The sequence below is a fragment of the Gavialis gangeticus genome, unplaced genomic scaffold, assembly GCF_001723915.1.
Source record: "Gavialis gangeticus isolate Ggan-Ray unplaced genomic scaffold, GavGan_comp1, whole genome shotgun sequence".
NCBI classification, from domain to species: domain Eukaryota; kingdom Metazoa; phylum Chordata; order Crocodylia; family Gavialidae; genus Gavialis; species Gavialis gangeticus.
In genome coordinates this window covers 77289942-77310022 of record NW_017728993.1, presented here as the reverse complement: position 1 = coordinate 77310022, position 20081 = coordinate 77289942, and the positions used below count along the sequence as shown (strand labels likewise).

Sequence of the window (20081 nt, the reverse complement as noted above, 5' to 3'; positions counted from 1 at the left end):
ACCCACACAGACACGCACGTACCCACACCCCACACAAATACACCTACACCTCCCCACATATGCACTCCCATCCCCTTGCACACCCCACCCCTTCATCATAGCTACACACGCATACAAGTTCCACACACACTCCACCTGCACCATACGCACACACCCCTCCTACGCCCCCACATACTGCACTTGCACCATGCCCCTCCCCCACACAAAATATACAAGTAAACTGCCCCCTGCCCCAAAAGAAGTACTTCCTGGACAAAGGGAGAGACTCCCAGTGGCAAAGGTCAAGGGTTAGGGGCAGGACTTCCGGTCACAAGATGGCGACCAGGAGGCAGGGCACCTGTCAAGGGACGGGGCTACCCTTGTGGCCCTCGACGCATCACCAAAACTGATTAACCGGCCTTCCAGCCAAAATAATTGCCCGCCTCTGCATTAGGGACAAATTAGTAGAGCTGACCCAAACTGAGGGTTTAAAAAATGAAACTTCAGAAGAAATTGATAAACTGAACAGTAGCAAATCTCCAAGACCATATAGCATTCACTATAGGGTCCTGAAGGAGCTAAGATCAGAAATTGCCAAACTTCTAATTGTAGTAAGCAACCTATCTCTAAAACCAGCATCAGTACCAAAGGACTGGAGGGTTGCCAATGTGACTTTAATATTTAAAAAGGACTTTGGAGGGGACCCAGGTAAGTACAGGATGGAGAGTCTAATTTCTGTTCCTGGAAAGCTGGTAGAAGAAAAAAGTTGTACTAAAAAAGACTTATTCAGCACATGGATGAACAGGACTTGGGGGAGCTAGCATGGTTTTATCAAAGGGAAATCATGCTTCACTAAACTGGAGTTCTTTGATGGTGTCAATAAGCAGGTGGATCAGGATGATCTAGTTGACATAGTATATCTGGCTTCCAAAAAGCCTTTGACAAGGTCTGCCATTAAAGACTCTTAGTGAAGCTAAGTAGCCATGGGATTACAGGGAGGATCCATTTGTGGATTAGAAATTGCCTTAAAACAAAGAGTGAAGATAAATGGATAATGTTCTGGATGGAAAGAAGTAAATGGGTTCCCCATGGTTGGGACTCGTGCTGTTTAACGTATTAATAAATAATTTGGAAAAGAGGGTGAGTAGTGAGGTGGTCAAATTTGTGAATGACACAGTTATTCAAAGTGGTAAAGACCAAATTCTTCTGCAAAGAACTACAGAAGGATCTGGCACTATTGAGTGAATGGATGCTAAATAGCAGATAAAATTTAGTGTAGATGTGTGTGAAGTGATGCACATGAGCAAAAATAACTCAAACTCTACCTATACTATGACTTCATTAGCTGTTACCACAGAGGAAAGATATGAGAGTCATTGTGGACAGTTCACTAAAACATCAGCTCAGTGCTCAGCAGCCATCAAAAAGGCAGACAAAATTTTAGGAATTTTTAAGAAGAGAATTGTAAATAAAGCAGAAAGTATCATTATACCCCTTTTATAAATTCATGGTGTGCTCAGACCTTGTCTACTGCACCCAGATATGGTCTTCACACCTCAAAAAGGATATAGAAGAACTAGAGAAGTTACAAAGAAGGGCAACAAGGATGATTAGTGGGATGGAGAGGTTTCTGTATGAGGAGAAACTAAACATGCTAGGCTTATTCAGTTTAGCAAATAAATGCTTGAAGAGGGGGTATGATAAGGCTTTACAAAATACTAAATAGTGAAGAGAAAGTAAATAAAGATGTATCGTCTACTTTCTCATAATACAGAAAATAGGAGTCATAAAATGAAACTAATAGGTAGTAAGTTTAAAACTAATAAAAGGAAGTTTTCTCATACAGTGTGTAATTAAAGTGTGGAACTCTGCCACAGGGGTTAGACAAAAGGGGATTGGACAATTTTGTAGCGGAAAAGTTCATGAGAGTTAGGGTACAGCCTCTGAATCAGAACCTCTTAGACCTTAAGTACTAGAGGTTGCAAGTAGGAGAGTAGCAGCAGAAAAAAAACTCTGGTCCTACCTTGTTCACTTTCCCTTTTAGCATCCACCCTCTCTGCTGTGTGACACTGAATACTGGGCAAGATGGACCTATGGTTTGACCCAGTCAATGGCAATTCTTGTTATGTTCCTCTTTTGCCTTCCCCTTTTAAATGTGGTTAAGGAATTAATGTGTATGATTTTCAAGTTTCTTTTGTACAATGTATTGCTTTTCCTCTAACTAGAATATATGATACTTGTTATAATAAACACTTGCTCTAAAACAGACGTGCTACTCTTTTATTCTGTTTAAAAAACTTGAGCAACCTGTTAATTTAACATCTAGATGCCATCCTATAGGGTGAATTAAAAATGTGTGTTGGTGGCATCCATTTCAATTGCTTAAGTCACTTATGAAAATCTTGTGAATGTCCCCCCTGTTTTCTCAAATGTCATGCTGGGGGTGACACATGTGAAACAAACAAACAAACAGAAAACCAAAAAATTCCAACCAAACAAATACTGTATGTGCCAAATAAAAGCATTTTCAGTTAGGGACCAGTTCAACAATAGGTTGTATCAAGCCAGATAGTGGTAATCATGGTTGCTTTTAACTAGTATTTTTGTTGTTGTTCTAACAAATGAAAGGAAATTGGGGTGCTTAATTAATTTGACTCCATGTTAAATTATGGTCTGGGATGCCATATGAGATGCCACTTTCTTCATTTTACTTTTGTTTAGTTTTGTCATGTCCCTGAGGTATTAGAAAAGATTATAAGAAATGCTTTGGGTTGTTTCTATAACCATTGGCCAAGATCCAGCCAGTCGTGTGACTTCAGATCAGCTTCTTGTTGGAGAGGTGGTTGTAGAATGGGACCTCAGTAGTAAATGTAGAATTTAATTTTATGCTGGGCTCCATATCTGGACAGAGTTCTGGCAAGACAATGAATTTTAAATTAAATCATCTTTTTTAAATGCAGGGGGAAAATAATTATAAATATTTTATTCTCTAATTACAATTTTTTTTTAGATAAACCTTGTGATTTGCCACACATAGAAAATGGCAAGATTGGCCAGTATTATTACAGTTTTAAGAGTTTCTATTTTCCAATGAGTAAAAACAAAAAACTTTCCTATGCCTGTTTGGCTGGCTATACAACTGGTTCGGGGAGTCAAGATGCGAAGATAACCTGTACAGCCGAGGGATGGTCTCCAGCACCAAAATGTTACAGTAAGTTAACTTCATTGGCCTTGTTGCTTCTAAGGGTGACTTCAGTGGATATCCCTGAAAAGGGTAGCAATGGAGGGGTAGAGAAAAGTTAGGGTACAGAACCAAAATCAGGTCTTCACAAAGAAATTTTGTAATGTCAGCCTTGTGTTTTCAAGAGTGCTTGTTCTTTAAAAGAGCTCAACTCCCCTTTCTGGTGAACAAATGACTGTTCTCTTGGTCAGATTTTAGTTCAGTCTAATCCTGCCATTCTTCAGTAATCTTCACATTATATATAGAGGCCCTACCTCCTGATAAACCATCCAGCAGGGTCTGTGGGACTAGCAGCTGATCCTGGCATCTGCAGGAGCTGACTGGTTACATGTTTATTGAAAAGCTCAGAGAATATTTGGGTATGAGAAGACCATTTGTACCTCCCCAGTTCTCTTAAATTAAAAAAAAAAAGGCACTTCGATGAGCAGGTGGAGAAGCTATCTTCGCTGAATATAACTGCATTTGTTCTTTTCCTGATGACCTGAAATTGCTTCTGGAAGATAAGTTTATCTCTTCTCTGATCCATTGAAAAGGAGGAAGTTTTTAGTCTTTAATTTAGACTTTCAGGAGATTTCTCCAGCTCTAAAGATTGTCTCCAACATTACAAGACTCACTTGTGCCAAGGCTCCATGTGCTGCAATAGTAATATGAAGTAAAATAGGGAAAGGTAGCCAGAAGAAACTGAGAACCTCCTCCCAGTCCAAATTCTGCAACTATTATCTTCTGATTTCAGTATATAATGTTTTGTGTTGATTTTCTAAGCAAGTACAAATATTTTTGGCTATTCATTTTTCTACTCTAAGCAAGGACAGGAGAAAAAACTTTATTTACCCAATAAAGTAGAGTTTGGTACAATGTTCTGTTAGTTTACCTTTTTCTAACTACGGCCTTTTATTTAGAAAAATGTAACAAACCTCCCTTGGAAAATGGCTTTTTCTCTGGTACAAAAGAATCCTTCAAAATAGGAGAGAAATTGCAATACAGATGTGATTCAGGCTACCACACCCCAGGTGGTAACACTGAAGAAACAATACAGTGTCATCCAGAAGGATGGTCTTCCCAACCAGCCTGTGCTAAAATGTTTGGTATGTGGTTGCATTTTTTCACACTGACTGTCTTTTTGTTACTTTTCTTCCTTACAAAAACATTACATCTGGATTGTCATAAATTAAGGTATCTTGAAAACATCGGGGCATATTCTCAACTGTTTTCAATCATGGGAGCTATGCAAGTTAACGCTAGTTGACTCCCTTCAAACTACTCATTCACAGACTTAAAGTTAAGCTTGAATGTAAATTTATACAGGATTCTGCACCAAGTAGTTAAAGAAAACATAAAATATTGAAACCGTATACATTCTCTAATGGGAGAACTGTCTAAATATTGTTTTACATTTGATATTTCTTTATACTTCCACTATTGGTACATTAACTTCCTGAAGCATTCACTAAAGCATAATTGTGACCCCATAATTGAAATGGAACCTAATGGACAATAGTAGATGATAATATCTATTGATGTTACATTGCCACATTACATGATATTATAATATAAGAGATGTTAACATTTAAAAGTAATGTTAATAATTCAGCAAATTGATTTAAAGTAGAAAAATCGGTAGAATTGCATTGATGGCTTCTTATAAGGCAAAGCAAAATTTAGCTCACTGTTTCACATATAAAAACAGGATTGTAACTACCCTTTGTATTATTTTGACATGTAAGATTTTAGGAGGTAGAGTCTTATTGCAAATATAGCTGGACATAACATGAGTTCTGTTCAATAGATGGAGTCCAACCCCTGCCTAGGCAGGAAAGAGTGCTAGGGTCAGATGACCCCAGTCAGATGCCTATCTAGCCCTCTCTTAGTGACCCCCAAGGTAGGGGAGAGCACCACCTCCCTTGGAAGCCCATTCCAAATTTTGGCCACCCTTACCATGAAGAAGTTTTTCCTGATATCTAGCCTAAATCTGCTCTCTGTCAGTTTGTGACCATTGTTCCTTGTTACACCAAGAGGTGCCCTGGTGAACAGAGCATCTCCGATCCCTTGCTAATGAATTTGTAGGCGGCCACAAGATCACCTCTCAGCCTTCTCTTGCAGAGGCTGAGGTGGTCCAGCTCCCTCAATCTTTCCTCATAGAGTTTTCCCTATAAGCCCCTAACCATATGAGTGGCCCTCTTTTCGAGTCTCAACATCCGTCTTGAAGTACAGTGCCCAAAACTGGAAACAGTACTCCAACTGCAGTCTGACCAATGCCGCATAGAGGGGAAGTATCACCTCCTTGGATCTATTTGTCATGCATCTGCTGATGCATGACAGTCCCCCTATTCTACAAAAAAGGTGTACCTGAAGAGAAATTTGTAGGCTTTTAATTTTCTTTGGAAGAGGATGAACTCTGGGCAAGAGTCCACTTCTTTCACTGCTTCCATTTTGAGTGGTGAATGTCTGACAGGGCAACACAAATCAACACAGATTATATCCAGTAGTATAATATGCATCTTGTCTTGTGCTCTAGTTTTACCGTCAGAAATGAGCATTTTTTTGTGACAATAGGGGGAAAACTTCTTTTTGCAGATCCCAGCTAAAGTACTGCTAGCTCCTGAGGTATTCCTCTACAATGAGAGACTATTTCATTATAGCTGGGAGACTGCAGAGTCAGTATGTACATCTGAATGCACCTATATGAGTCAATATATTCACAGAGAAACTTCAATACAGATAAATTAGCATCTACTATTGTTCATTAAGTTCCATTTTAATTATGGGGTCATCATTGTACCTTGGTGAATGCTTCAGAAAGTTAATATGCAAATAGTGGAAGAAGAAAGAAATATCAAATGTAAAGCAATTTGTATGTTGCAAAGGAATTCAGTCCCCTCTAAACTTTGTTCACAAATGGATATCACAGGCTTAACCTCCACCCACCTAATAATTCTGCTACTTGCAAATTGTATGCAAAGTTTTGTTTTCAAATTTGACTGGTCTGCTAACATTTTGGGACTTGAATGGGAATCAATGATAAAATGTTAAAATCCTGTGGTTTTAAGTAGAGTAGGTATTAAATATGTATTTCCATTATTTTTAAGACCGCTGCTTAGCACCAGATTTACAGTATGGTCGTCACATCACAACCCAACGATTGTTCAAGTTGAATGAAATCCTGATATATGAATGTGATGATGGGTATCGGACCACAGGAGGGAACATGACTGAAGAGGTGACATGTCATCCACATGGATGGTCTCTTACTCCAAACTGCACTAGTATGTTTTTGTCCTTTAGATGGCTTCACTTAACCTTTCAGAAGTTCTCTAACCCTGCAGCCTTTGTTTCTTATGGCAGAAAAGTATGCAGACACTGGGTGCTTTTTAATGCTGCTTTTTCCAGTGTATGTTCTATTTTTCTCTCTTTCTGTCTAGAGTTAACATGCTCTTTAAGTGTGATGGAACATGGACGTTTCTATCCTGTGAAAAAAACCTATGAAGAAGGAGATGTGGTCCAGTTTTTCTGTCGGGAAAGCTATTCATTCAGTGGATCTGATTTAATTCAATGTTATTCTTTTGGATGGTATCCAGAGCCTCCATTATGTGAAGGTAACTCCATTATTGTTATGTTTATGAGACCTAGTCCTAGACTCTGGTGCCCATTGGTCCCTGTCCCAAGGGCTTACTATCTAACAATAAGGCCCAAGATATGGATAGATTCCCAGGTAAGAATGAAACATTTGTTAGCTTGAATCCATCTAGTGCACTAGATTCTTAACAAGACGAACTACAAAAAAAAATTACATTTAATCTCTGTGTAAACTTTTGCAAAGAAGAATGGATTGGTCAAAATGTGATGAAAGTGGGTTGTTTGCTTTTGAGTACACTATTCAGGAAGGCATGGGCATTTTTTTTATAAGCAGTGCTGTTAGGGATGAAGAGCTATTTTGTTCTAATCCTTTTCCAGACTAGCATAAACAGGGAACAAGTTAAAATATTCACATATTGGGAACTCCCTGATCCGGCTCAGTGACACTGATATAGCACCATCATCCCACAAACATGGTATAAATACCATATTTCATAAACAAACCCCCTGGATGTAGTATTCACCATGTTTTAGAAAGGCAGGATGAAGAAAAAAAAATCTTCCCTTTTAAGTACCTGAGCAGGAGCAGCTAGGGAGCCAAACCATTGTTCTGCACTTTGTGGATCACTGCAGATTTTACTTGCCATACTTCTAGCATATGATGTGCATTCCAATTTCCAGCAGTTGGCTTTTAAGGAAAAAGGTATGTGTTGTTTGCAAGAAAATATGGTATACTGGCACTAGTCTGACTACAATGAGCTAGATTCTTCATGAAAGCTGAAATAGAGTATGTTGTCTAGAACTCTTCAGGTTCTGCTACCATTATTTCTCGTACATATTTCATTTGCAGCTAGTGGCAGGACACTGATGGTGCCTGCTACTTTAACGGCTGAGCCAAACAGTCGGCAGGTGCTTGATTGTGGCAGCCATTTTGAGATACTGGCTACCTATATAAACAGAGCAGATTGTTGCTGGCAGGTCAGGCAGAAATATTGCCTGGCTGAACTGCTGAATGGAACATCTCTAGGTAGGAGCAGGAAGCTCTTGTTCCTGGGCATGACCTAAAACTGTCCCCTGCCAGGAGTGGGTGGCCTGGTGGGGCTTCCAGTGGCACGGGAACTTCCAGAAAAGTGCTAGACCAGTTACCACCCCAGTGGAAGGCGGGTCGAGGCATCTCAATAATCCCTAACTCCCACATGATTGTCGGTAGCAGTTGGGGCCAGGCATGGCTATGGCCACCTGAGCCCCCACCAGGGAGGGGAATAGAAGATGTGAAGCCCCAGTGAGGGTAGGCCCCAGTGAGGGAACGTGATATGGAGTGCCAATGAGAGGGAAACCAGAGGGCTGGGAACCTGACGTGTGTGTGTCTGTATAGAGTTGCCCCGGAAGGGGCCAAGGCAAACTTGGCTCTGGTTGAGTAACTGGCTGGCCACTACCCTGGTGAGGGTCATGGGAGAGGCCCAAAAGATAGTACGTCTGCCAGATAAAACCTATGGCCGAAGGGACCGCCTCCGAGAGGATGCAAGGCGGTACAAATTGTAGATGTGTGAAAGATACCCTGTAAGATGGGGTGGAGCATGAAAGGCCCTAGTGAGAGGAGGGCAGTATGAATGTGTGTGTGTGTCTGAGGCCTGACAACAAGGGCTAAGCTTGGTCCAGCTGTAGGCTGGGAGCATTGTCACCTGGATGCCAGGGGGCGCTATCTGCAGCTCTGTTCCTCCCCTACACTGTAGCCCAAGCCTCGCAGATGGCATTGGGGCAAGAATGGGCAGGCTTCTGCCTAATTATTACATCAAGGTGTGGCAGGAGAGTGAGGCAGGCAGCTGACCTGTAGACTGGGGGGGGCAGGCCGGTGCTTGCCCTGTCACAGCTATTAGTTGTGAACCTCATGTAACGCTACATCACCAAAGAAGTGTGCTATGGCAACATAGCATCCATGAGTGTCTACACACCACCAGCCACTACTTTGCCATAGTGACGTGCTCCCCCCAGTATAGTGTGTTGCTAAGTAGCTGCTAAAAATAACCATGTGCTGTGTGTATGGCGCAGTACAAGCTGTTCCAAAAGGAAGTACTAAGTTATGGCGCAGTAACAACATTGCCACAGTGGCATGTGTAGACGTACCCAGAATCTAGGAAAGTTTCAGTTCAGGGCTTTTTTAAAAAAAAATTACTTTTGTTTAGTTAAACTAAAATCAAATTTCAAAAAATGAAATTTCTGGCAAATCAAAGACTTGGTTTTCAGTCATTGTTACTGGCAGGTAGGGTGTATAGCAGTAGGTTGCCCAAATGTATGTTGGTGCTAACTAAGCACTTGTTACGCTTCTAACATACTTCAATTATTAGGAGTTCTTATCTTGTCTGGGCTGCTTTCCCTTTTGAGAAATAAGTCTTGAACCTCTTGGTGTTTCATATTGTCCCATGACGTACAATTCTATGATTGAACCATCCATGTATTTTCAAAAGGGTAGACTGAGGATGGGGGGGGGGGATGGCTGTCACAGTTGAGAGCTCTATATTGTTATTTTTTTATTAATTTTAAGCCAAACATGCATAATTTTGGGGGGTAATTTTTGTAATAAGTTGTCATAAAGAGTACATTTCCCAAGAGAAACATTAATATAATAATAATTCCTTTTTGTGCACTATTGAATAAAATACGTTCATTTAAACAGACAGATCTATTGAACTTCTTAACTCTTTCATATTTACAAATGACATCATTAAATATTTTTTTTTAAAGTCAACTGAAAGAGAAAATGGCTCTAAAGGTTTTTCTTATTTTCATTTTTGCAAGAAAAGGGAAAATTTACTCTGAAATATATTTTGAGTAGTGCGTGTGGTTTTCTTTTGGTTCAGGCACTGAAATGAAAGTACTTTTGTGTACACTTCTGCTTAAGAAACCAGTTTACTTCCTTGATAAAGGTAATCTGATTAAAGCTTCTGCTACCTGCCCAAATAAATGCTTGTTTTCTTTCTAGACAGAAGAACTAAATGTCCTCCTCCACCTAAACCTCCTCATGCCATTGTACTCTCAGATTTAAGAACATATCATAATGGAGACAGAGTTCGTTTGCAGTGTCAGCTTAACTTTAAAATGAATGGATCAGAAGAAATCCAGTGTCAGAATGGAAAATGGTTGTTACCCCCAGTTTGCATTGGTCAGTAGCTTTACAAAGTCTGGGTCTGAATTAGACTTGTTAAAGCATGCCTTAATTTTCACCTCTGCTCTTTGTTTCCCTGATGAGAATACTTACCTCTTCTGTGAAGTGCTTTGGGATCTATGGAGAAGTACAATATGATGGCTGGGTATTATTGTTAATTTTGGGGAAGGTGATGGGGAGAGGAAATAGTTTGCAAGTATGAATGATTGATGGAGATGGTTCAAACGTTTCTACTGTGGTTTTAGGAATCCAAGAAGAAGCAGCATGTGACCAGCCACCTTCTGTTGAGAAGGGTACAGCCATAACTGAGGACAAGACGTATTATAGTGGAGACACAGTTAGGTACAGATGTGACCCTGGCTACCGTATAAACGGGTTAAAAGAAATAATTTGTGAAATGGGAAAATGGACATCACCTCCTGAATGTATCAGTAAGTGATCTGCTTGTAAATCCTCATTTCTGGGAGATGCTCAAATACTACAAGGGTGGATGCTGATATAAAAGCCTGGGTGGATAGATTTAGGGACCTTTTTTATCAGCCTCTGACAAAATGTATTATTGACATCGTGTCCCCCAGAGAAGCACATGCTTGGGACCTCTGGCCTCATTTGGTCTCTTGAGTGCCACCTGGAGCCAGCCTAGGCAACACTTCTTGAGAGAGTCAGCAACTCCCTTTGACTGAGGCCCTGCCCCTGAATATATCTGGTGATGTGTGGTCCTGCCTCATTGGACTTCCTTCTAATTCATCTCTTGACAGAGGGACTTTATTTGTTAAAAGGAGAAAAGAATATCCCCCAGGTTCCAAGCAGTGAAATGGATAGATAGTTTCTCTTCAACAAAGAGGTAACGAGGCAAGAGCTATCAAGGAAGATGGCTTTTCCTCCTCCAAAGGATTAAGTAAGTCCATCTGTCTGCTGTCCACCCTGTATAGCCCAGAGCACCCCAAATGTATCTCAACTATTCTCTGTCCAATCTGTACAGCCTCAAAGTGCCCCAAAGGTGCCTGTCTCTTTCATTGCTTTAGACTTTCTTTAGTTTACAGCCAACACTCTTCTGGTACTACTCCGTCTGTCATGATGCTCATCTCCATCTCCTCCAACTCATCCGAGTTACCAAGTCCACCTGAAGTATCAACAATGCTATTCAGTTCTTTCACTGCTGGATGTCCATCTTGTTTTGTCTTAGCAGGGACTCTATTTACCCTTCTTTCCCTGTGTACAAGCTAGCTGGAGAAACTGAGGCATACAACATTATTACAATATAAACACAGTTCATACAGAACTATTACACTATGGATTTTATTGTATTACAATTATACACTATATTTTCACTTAAATGCCTGTTAGTTGCTGGATGTTAGCACTTATAACTGTTCACAGTATTGCTGAAAAATTAATATTCAGGAACATTGTTAGTTGTTCTTTTGGTTTTTTTGATGGCTTCTGTGAGGTCCCTTTTTCGTTTGTTTTGAGCACCCAGAAACATGTTAGACACTTCAGAAAACAAGTAAAGACAGTCCATTCTCAAACAAACATTCAATCTACATCAACATAACCCAAAACCGCAGTCAGGGAGAATATGACCCAAAACCAGAGTCGGGGGACATGGGAGACGTGGTAGACATTATATACCTAGACTTCCAAAAGGCTATTGATCTTATGATATTCTTGTGAAGACTGGAAGATTGTGGGCTCAGCTGCTTGATGGTTCAGTGGGTGGGAAACTGGCTACAGCGTAGGACCCAGAGAGTTCTCACAAATGCATCTGTGTCATCCTGGCGCGAAGTGGCCAGTGGTGTCCCCCAGGGGTCCCTGCTTGGACCGGTGCTTTTCAATATCTTTTTCAATGATTTGGATGGGGGAGTGAAAAGCTCACTGGCCAAGTTCATGGATGACACCAAGTTATGGGGCAGTGTGGTCCTGGACAGGCTCAAAAGTTGGGCAGACCGGAACCAGATGAAGTTTTACACTTCCAAGTATAAGATGCTCCATCTGGGGGCAAACAACCCTTAACATGCATACAAGATCAGTGGTGATGGCTTGATTTGCACCACAGCCAACAGGGACCTAGGTGTAATGATTGACCATCGCATGAATATGAGCCATCAGTGTAAGGTGGTGGTCAGCAGGGCAAACAACATGCTGTCATGCATCAATAGATGCATCTCGTGTAAAACTAGGGAAGTGATGCTCCCGGTGTACTCAGCACTGGTGAGACTGGTTGGAGTACTGCATTCAGTTCTGGGCACTGCACTTCAATAAGGACGTGGAAAAACTTGAGCGGATCCAGAAAAGAACCATCCATATGATCAGGGACTTGCAAGACAAGCCATACGAGGAAAGGCTGAGGGACCTGGGCCTCTAGCCTAAAAAAGAGAAGGTTGAGAGGGAACTTGATAGCGGCTTACCGCTATATCAGAGGAGTGCACCAGGAGCTTGGTCAACAACCTCCGGGGAAGACCAGGACCAATGGATACAAGCTCCCGGATGGAACTGGGCTGCTGCTTCAGGCTGAATACCAAGAAAAACTCCTTCACCATTAGAGTATCCAGACTGGAATAAACTCCCTCCAGAGGTGTTGCATTCACCTACCCTGGAGATTTTCAAGAGGAGACTGGACAGTCACCTCACTGGAGTCAACCCCAGTTGTCTTCCTGCCTAGAGTGGGGGGAGCTGGACCCAGTAATCTGCAAGGTCCCTTCCAACCCCTAACCCATCTATGAATCTGCAGACAAGATCTAGGAAGGATGAGTGTGGCAAGAAGTCTGAATGGCATGTACACACGTAAGGCTCCATTTCTTTTTGTAACTCATTCTTATGACAGAATGTGTAACTAAGTTCTTAGAATAGGTTTAAAGAGATTGTGACCTTAAATTTGTATTACTTCTGTAGGTTTCACTTCCTTGGAAATTTAGTTGCATTTATTCTGTTACTATCCATTTGATGCTTGTGTCTATATTGTTCTGTATACTAAATCTAACTCTGCATGTGTGTAGATTCTATTGATCTATATTACACACAATGATTTCCTTTTTAATCCATGATTCTTTCCTTAGAAATGCAGGAAAACTGTACCTCCCCACCTCTAATTCAAAATGGTGCTGTTGTTGGGCCATTATTGACAAAGTATACGACAGGTTCCTCAGTGCAATATAGATGTCAACGTTACCATGTCCTGGAGGGCTTTGAAACTATACACTGTGTCGAGGGAAACTGGACACCTCAGCCAGCTTGCTTAGGTAAGTCTAGTAGAAAAGTTATATAATATAGAGTGCTGAAAGTAACACACAAAATCCAGTTTCTCTGTCTACACAGAAGCTAGACCAAATATAATTTGACTATTGGCAACATGGCCAGGGACAGAAATTACACACAAGCCAATGAAAGTGACTGGAAACCTGTTCAAATGTGTAACACAATATAAATTCAATGCACATAAACTTTTCAAAATGGCCAAAACCAGTTTAAGATAAACCTGGATGCTGTAGTATCAGGTTTAACTGATTTAGGTTAAATTAATGTATTGAACTTCTGTCCCAGATATCCTCCAGATTCAAGTTAACTGTGATCCCAGGAAGTTTTGCCCCCCCCCACCCCTTTTCAGGGTAAAGGCTAGCCGTGGCCCAAGCAGGGAGGTGAGGTATAGCACCTCCGGTTTCTAACCTGGGCCACTGCAGGCATGTGGCTGCATTTCCAGAATCAGAAGTGAATGTCTGTTCACTTCCTTATAGGTTCAATCTACGCATCTTAGACTATCCTGTGAAGATTGAATCGATTCAGCCTCAGGCTTTTTTGATTGTCTGTACTTAGCCCATAGTTTTTTTTTTCTAATGTGTTCTTTAAAACCTGCAATAAGGGAGTTTCCATAGCCAGCTGAAGTAGCCTGCTCTACTGTTTAGCTATCCCTAAATTATTTCTTTTCCAAATATCTAACTTAAATTTTCTTTGCTACAAATTAAGCCTACATTTCCTAGTTCTCATTGGAAATAGAGATGGTTTTATCACTATCTTTTTAAATAATCTTTTATATATTGGAAGACTGTTTTTTTGCATCCCGCCCTCCCCCCTACCCTCAGTCTTTTTCTCAATAGAATAAACGAACCTGATTCCTTCAACTTTCCTCCAAGATCACGCTTTTGTAAATTTATCATTCTTGTTGATTTCCTGTGGATGTTAGACTGTTGGCCCATCACACTCTTGGGGGCTTTCTTGAAAACTGGATCCTATACTCCAATTGACATTTCATCAGTTCCAGTTCCAGTGCAGTTATTACCAGTCCTATATAAGGCATTCCTAATAACGCATCCCAGAATGAGTCTTACAGGTGATTTTGCAGTAGCATCACTTTGATTCATTAAGTTTCTGATCAATATTACTTATTGCGATCTGTGGTACTATACTGCCTAGGTGAGTAAACATATAAAGAAATGGTTATTTTCACCTAAGTTTCCACTGAGATTTTAGAATCATTGTGTTATAGACTGTTGCAGAACTCTGTAAACGTTAGAGTTCAGAAATCCATGGCAAAATATCTGTGTCAATATGAATGTTTATCTTCCAGAACCGTGCACTATTAATGAACATGTCTTGAACAATAACAACATATTGCTGAAATGGGGACTGGAAGGAGAATTAATTTTCCTACATGGGGACATCATAGAGTTTTTATGTAAACAGGGGTATGAGTTGTCACAATCTACCGGAACATCTCCACTAACAGCTCATTGTAATCGTGGAAAAATAAACTATCCAATATGTATCATGGAAGGTAAAATAATAGCTTTTTTTTGGTTGTTAGTTTGTCTATTTCTAACATATTAAAATGGAAAACTTTTCTTCAGCAGGTAGGTGTATGGACTCGGCTATTCTATAACAATAGAAATTTAGGGTGCAATTTTCTTCTCAATAGCAAAAGTACATTTTAAAACTGGGCTTAGAAAAAAACCCTGATGCATCTTGTCCTGGGTGGCTGGTGCAGCAAAAGGGATAGCAGAAGGCATGGAGCTCAAAATTTAAGTGCATATATAATAAGAACTTTTTACAGCCAAATAGATGGTCAAATTCAGCTCTCTGAGATTGATAACCTCACAGTGAGCTTGGTAAGAGAAGTAATAGAGATGCATAGTATTTGAATGAAATGTGGTATAATGATAATCATTTTATAAGCCCTGGCTATGTGTTACATGTATCATGCAATTAACTAGTTAGTCATAAAATAAATTTAAACTGACAGTAAGACCAGCTACAAGTGCAAAGTAATTTGTCACACCAGTAACTGGTTAATCGCATGATAAATTTTGATCAGGCATACATGCAAAATAATTATTGTGAAAGAACTCTATCCCAGCTCCACTCTTATTGGGTTGTCTATTTTCCTCCTTTTACTCTCTCTGGGCCCATGTGTCGATCAACCCAGTTGCTAGGCAACCACTTGGTTGCCTAGGGAATCCCCTAGGGTGGGGGAAATTCTCTCTCCATGTGGTCAGGTCTATTGTTAAACTTTCTGCCTTTGGCCTGGGAGGGCAGTCCTAAGGCAGCGGTCCCTCCATAAGGTGAGGGCTGACGTCTTTCAAATCACTGATCGCATCAGTGATGCTCAGAAAAAAGCTGATGTTGGTTGGGTCCAGGGGGTGAGGTCAGAAAGCTTATAAAAAGGATCCCTCTGTCTTGGGAGGAGGAGACATCTTCTGGTTACTAAATCAAGCTGAGTACCTAAAGAATCCTCTGGAAGTTCCTGTGAGTAATTTATCTGACTTTTAGCCGGTAACTTAGACCTAAGTGTTCTAGACTAAAAAAGCCAACAAGCCCCTTATACTGTTTTGCTCAAGGATGTTTTCTTTCAAAATTCTTCTTGTTTTGTATTCCATCCCTATGCCTTCCCTCTTCAATCAATAAAAAGCTATCTATCATAGCAAGCCTAGAAGTAAATGTTTGAGAGGGATTGGGAAAGCCTTTTTTGCTCCCTTTGCTCAGCTGACTAAGGGGGACTACTTTCTATGCTTCAGGCCATAAGATGCACCCAGATATATCCTGCTAAGCAACCCCTGGGTCTGTGTACCCTGAGCAGCACAGAGCCTAGCAGAGACCAGAGTTCAAGTGGTGGCAGTGGTTACCCCAGGCTTGTGGATGTGCTCCAGGAATGGGGTCAGCCAGACATAGGAGCCCCAGGGGAGGCACTCGAAGCTTGGTTTTTGGTTGCACACAGTGAGGCGGGTGGCTCAGCACAAGGGCGCCCACTACTGGCCTGCCACATTTATCACAGTACAAATGACCATTCAGCTATAAGTAGAGCCAACCAGCTCTAAAGTTAGTACTTGGAAAATGTGCAACAACTCTATAGCTGGTTTCTATCCAGCTTTAATTTGAAATTGTAGCGGGGCCCATATAGTCATTTTAAAACTGTATTGTGATATTTCTCGCATTAAATGTCTATTCATATTGTTTATTGCGCAGAACCCAAAGAGAAATGTGGCTTTCCACCTATAATTAAGAATGGAGGTTTTGTTGACTCACCATTGACCGAGTATGACAGTGGTTCTTCAGTTGAATACAATTGCTCTAGTTTTCATTTCTTGAATGGGTCTAAGAGAATCTACTGTTCTGAGGGACAATGGACTACTCCACCGATTTGTTTTGGTAAACCTGACATACATTTACTATATATAAGAGCAGCAAAGTAAAAAATTTTGATTCAGCATCATGTATCAAAGTTGTAACATTAATTTTATAGTTATAGATAATCAAATTAAAAGTTCTTCACTAGAGCAGTTTTGGGTAACTCAGAAAGCTGTATGGACAAGCTTACAAAAGGTTGTGTCCTGATTTTCTGTTTCTGCATGAATTGGAGGTATTCTTATAATAACCAAACATACTATAGTTTAGAGCCAAATTCTGTTTGACCCTTCCTGAAAAAGCTGTTAATGTAAAAGGTGGGTGGATCCTCCTTGTTGCTTTTTGTAAGACAGTTGTAAGGGCAAAATGACAGTGTTAGAAAAGTGCATGCAACCCATTAGTTGCATTAGACTCCTAATAGGTTGAATAGAATCTGGCCCTTACTGTCTAAAATAGTAGGGGAAAGCAGGCTAAGGACCGGGGGCGTTTTCTTCCCACATTTTATATACAAGTTGTAGTCAGATACATGCATCCTTAAATTATTTATTTGTATATTAGATTATAGAGGAGATTAACTGTGATTTTTTGTTTGTTTGTTTTTTTCTTCCTCCTTCCAAAGAGCCATGTACTTTATCACACAATATAATGGATAAAAATAACTTAATACTGAGATGGAGTTTTGACAACAGACTTCATTATATTCATGGGGAGTATGTTGAATTTCATTGTAAAGAGAACCATTTACAAGCACCATCAACTTCAATGTCTGATTTTAGAGTACAGTGTAACAGAGGACAACTGGCATATCCAAGGTGTATTGAAATAGAAAGGCAAGGCAATATTTCGTCTGAAATATATGTGCATGCACTTTTTATATAATATTTTAATAACTCGACTTTCCTACCACTATTTTCAGGATTGTTAACCTAGACACAAAATGTCACTTGAATATACTTTTATGTAGCTAATATACTAGAAATGTATTTCACACGTGGCTTCTCTGACTTATGTAACTTATGGTTGGTCCTCACTTTGAAGTTGGAAAGGAATGGAGTATGGAATATCAATACTTCAGTGGAATATGTAATACTTCAATGGCTCTTTGTGTGTGAACTTACTTGACACAGAACAACCCTTGCCCTATAAAACAACCCACTGTCTGACTCCAGTTGGAGGAATCAGCTACCATTTTTGACCAGAAGTACTTCAAAGCCTTTTGTGGAATTGGGGCTGTGACAATAAGTCCTGGGTAGAACTAATTTGGGAATATCTGATATCAGTAATAGTCATCTTCAAATGACTATTTTTTTCTAGTCTGTATTTGGATACTTTGCTGATTCTGCCACAAATGTTTTGCCATTAACTAATTGACCTTTGCATGGATGGTTCTTTATTTTTGTCCATCAGTTAACCCGCTTTTTCTTTGCCGTGGACTTTCTTTACTTATGCAGAACAGTCCTCTTTAGAAACATAGAGTTCCCACTTCCTTAGGGAGCCTGCAGTAGAAGGCCTTCCTGCAAGCACAGCACAGCAACAGGCATGCTCTCCTTCTACTGTAACATGAACACAAAAAGCAAAGTGATGTGTGTTACCACATCAGCCTGTATTTTCTGGGACTTAATGGGTGCATACAGAAGTGCAGGTCCTGGTTCTAACTCATGGTGATTCATAGAAATCACCATGAGTTAGACTGATCCTCCCAATCCAACAGACATTAGCTGTTGGATCCAGGAGGGTGAAGGATTGAAGCAGATCTGGAGAGAGAGGCAGCATTTTTCCCTGCATCTCTTCCCCCTGGCTCTGCCCCCGCTCTGAGCTCTGTTGTTTTCTCTGGATGGGAGGGGGGAGAAGGCAAAGGAGAGAGGTCTTCTGGGGTTTTTCAGCCCCACTGGAGTGGGGGGGGCATAGATAGATTGAAGCCCCCCACCTCCAAGGTGAGGGGCTCCAATCCACCCCCACTCCAGGTGATCTTCCTCCCCTGCCTTGTCCCCCTTCCATCCAGAGACAGCAGCTGAGCTGGGAAGTTCTTGCATCCAGACCAGACAGAAATTATTGAAGTTGCTCTACTTAGGAGCAGCTTCATTCATAGACATCAACTCTGTGGGTGCTCTGGGGCTTAAGCATCCACCAAACAAATTAGCAGGTGCTCAGCACCCATGAGCCATGGCCATTTTGGTTTTACATGTTAAATCTCTGTGCCTGTTTGCAGACATTAAAAAAACAAACATCCTCCCCAACCAAAAAACCCCCCAAACCCATGTTTTACTGGAAGAATCATTTTCAAGGGGCTGATCATCTGACAAATGTCACTTCTGTCTGCATCTCATGTATTGCTTCTGCAGTACTCCCAGCATAGGCAATGAGAGAACCAATTTACAATCCATATCCATTTTCCCTGAGTCGCCACACCGTGCTGTAACACTAAACACTTGGGCCAATCAGGCCAGACCTTATTGTAAAACTGCTAGGGGTATCTCATTTGAACTGTATACACTAGGTATAAATATTATATGTTAGTAACAGAGGGAGGTCGGTGTTCCTGTTCATGGTGCTGCCCTGCTATGACTGTTGCATATTACTGTTTGCTACCAGTATATTTCAAAATTTTACTTTTCTGAAGCATTTTTCACTCGCAATGGAGCAATTAATGTAGGTAACTGTTTTATTTCCAGGCTAAATCACCTAGAGTTCATGGTAAAATCATTCCTAATAAATAGTAATGGAGTAAATTTAAACCATACATAATGATAGCATCCTTTAATTTTAAAACTAAACAAACAAGAACTGTGTCATCCATCATTTCATTTTGATGCATATGGGTTTTGGTATTGTTGATACTGTTCTTTCCACCTCCTGTAGAACTGAGATAGAAAGATAAAAATAATTTATGTGATTGTAAAGTATAACAACTGTTGTATTTGCTTTCATAGGTAAGAAAATAGCAGTAAATGACTTCCAAGGACGTGAAAGAAAATATAGAAAGAAACTGTATTTTATTTTGAAGCTAAGATGATACTGAACTTTGGTTAATTAAATAGCATTTGACTTCATGGTCCCACAAGAAAACTTAAGAAAATACATATTGCACTGCATGTTCTCTTTCTTTATCTTGAATAAAAAGTTGCATAGAAAACTTTATAATTCTAACTACATTCAATAGTCCTAAAACCATTGCTAATAAAATGCACAGCCCAAATCTTTCCTGTTATGAAACGTTTAACCTTTGGAGTGCCCAGGTTCAGGGCCTGAAGAACTTGGGGTAGCTGTTGCAGCTTATCACTTAAATAGTAAGAGACTCAGAACTTTTGTCCCCAAATCAATTAAATATATTAAAACTAAGAAATCTTCTAAGAAAGTCTGACATCTTTGATGTATTCTTATCCTTCCAAACAGCCGGCCATTGGCAATAGTGTCTTATATATTTTTGGCATAAATGTTCTCTTCACTAAGCAGTGTTGCTTCAATTCTGATCAGACACTTTTGAGTGCTGTATGTAGAAATGAAAGTATAGTT

The 20081-nt window shown here is 40.3% G+C and overlaps 1 protein-coding gene across 2 annotated transcripts in view; it reads left to right on the top strand.

Annotated features, from left to right (window-relative positions):
- The window catches only part of F13B (coagulation factor XIII B chain), a 28644-nt gene extending 8880 nt beyond the window's left edge, over nucleotides 1-19764 (top strand). The window contains exons 2-12 of one of the 2 annotated variants that reach the window (XM_019502031.1): nucleotides 2990-3190; nucleotides 4120-4305; nucleotides 6307-6483; nucleotides 6640-6813; nucleotides 9774-9953; nucleotides 10202-10387; nucleotides 13013-13195; nucleotides 14518-14724; nucleotides 16410-16592; nucleotides 17188-17398; nucleotides 19499-19764. In XM_019502031.1, coding sequence (XP_019357576.1) covers nucleotides 2990-3190; nucleotides 4120-4305; nucleotides 6307-6483; nucleotides 6640-6813; nucleotides 9774-9953; nucleotides 10202-10387; nucleotides 13013-13195; nucleotides 14518-14724; nucleotides 16410-16592; nucleotides 17188-17398; nucleotides 19499-19502 — 1892 coding nt within the window. In that variant the 3' untranslated portion in view covers nucleotides 19503-19764. The remainder of the gene's footprint in view (nucleotides 1-2989; nucleotides 3191-4119; nucleotides 4306-6306; nucleotides 6484-6639; nucleotides 6814-9773; nucleotides 9954-10201; nucleotides 10388-13012; nucleotides 13196-14517; nucleotides 14725-16409; nucleotides 16593-17187; nucleotides 17399-19498) is intronic. The other variant, XM_019502032.1, reaches the window with a different exon arrangement.
- Nucleotides 19765-20081: the final 317 nt, after the last annotated feature.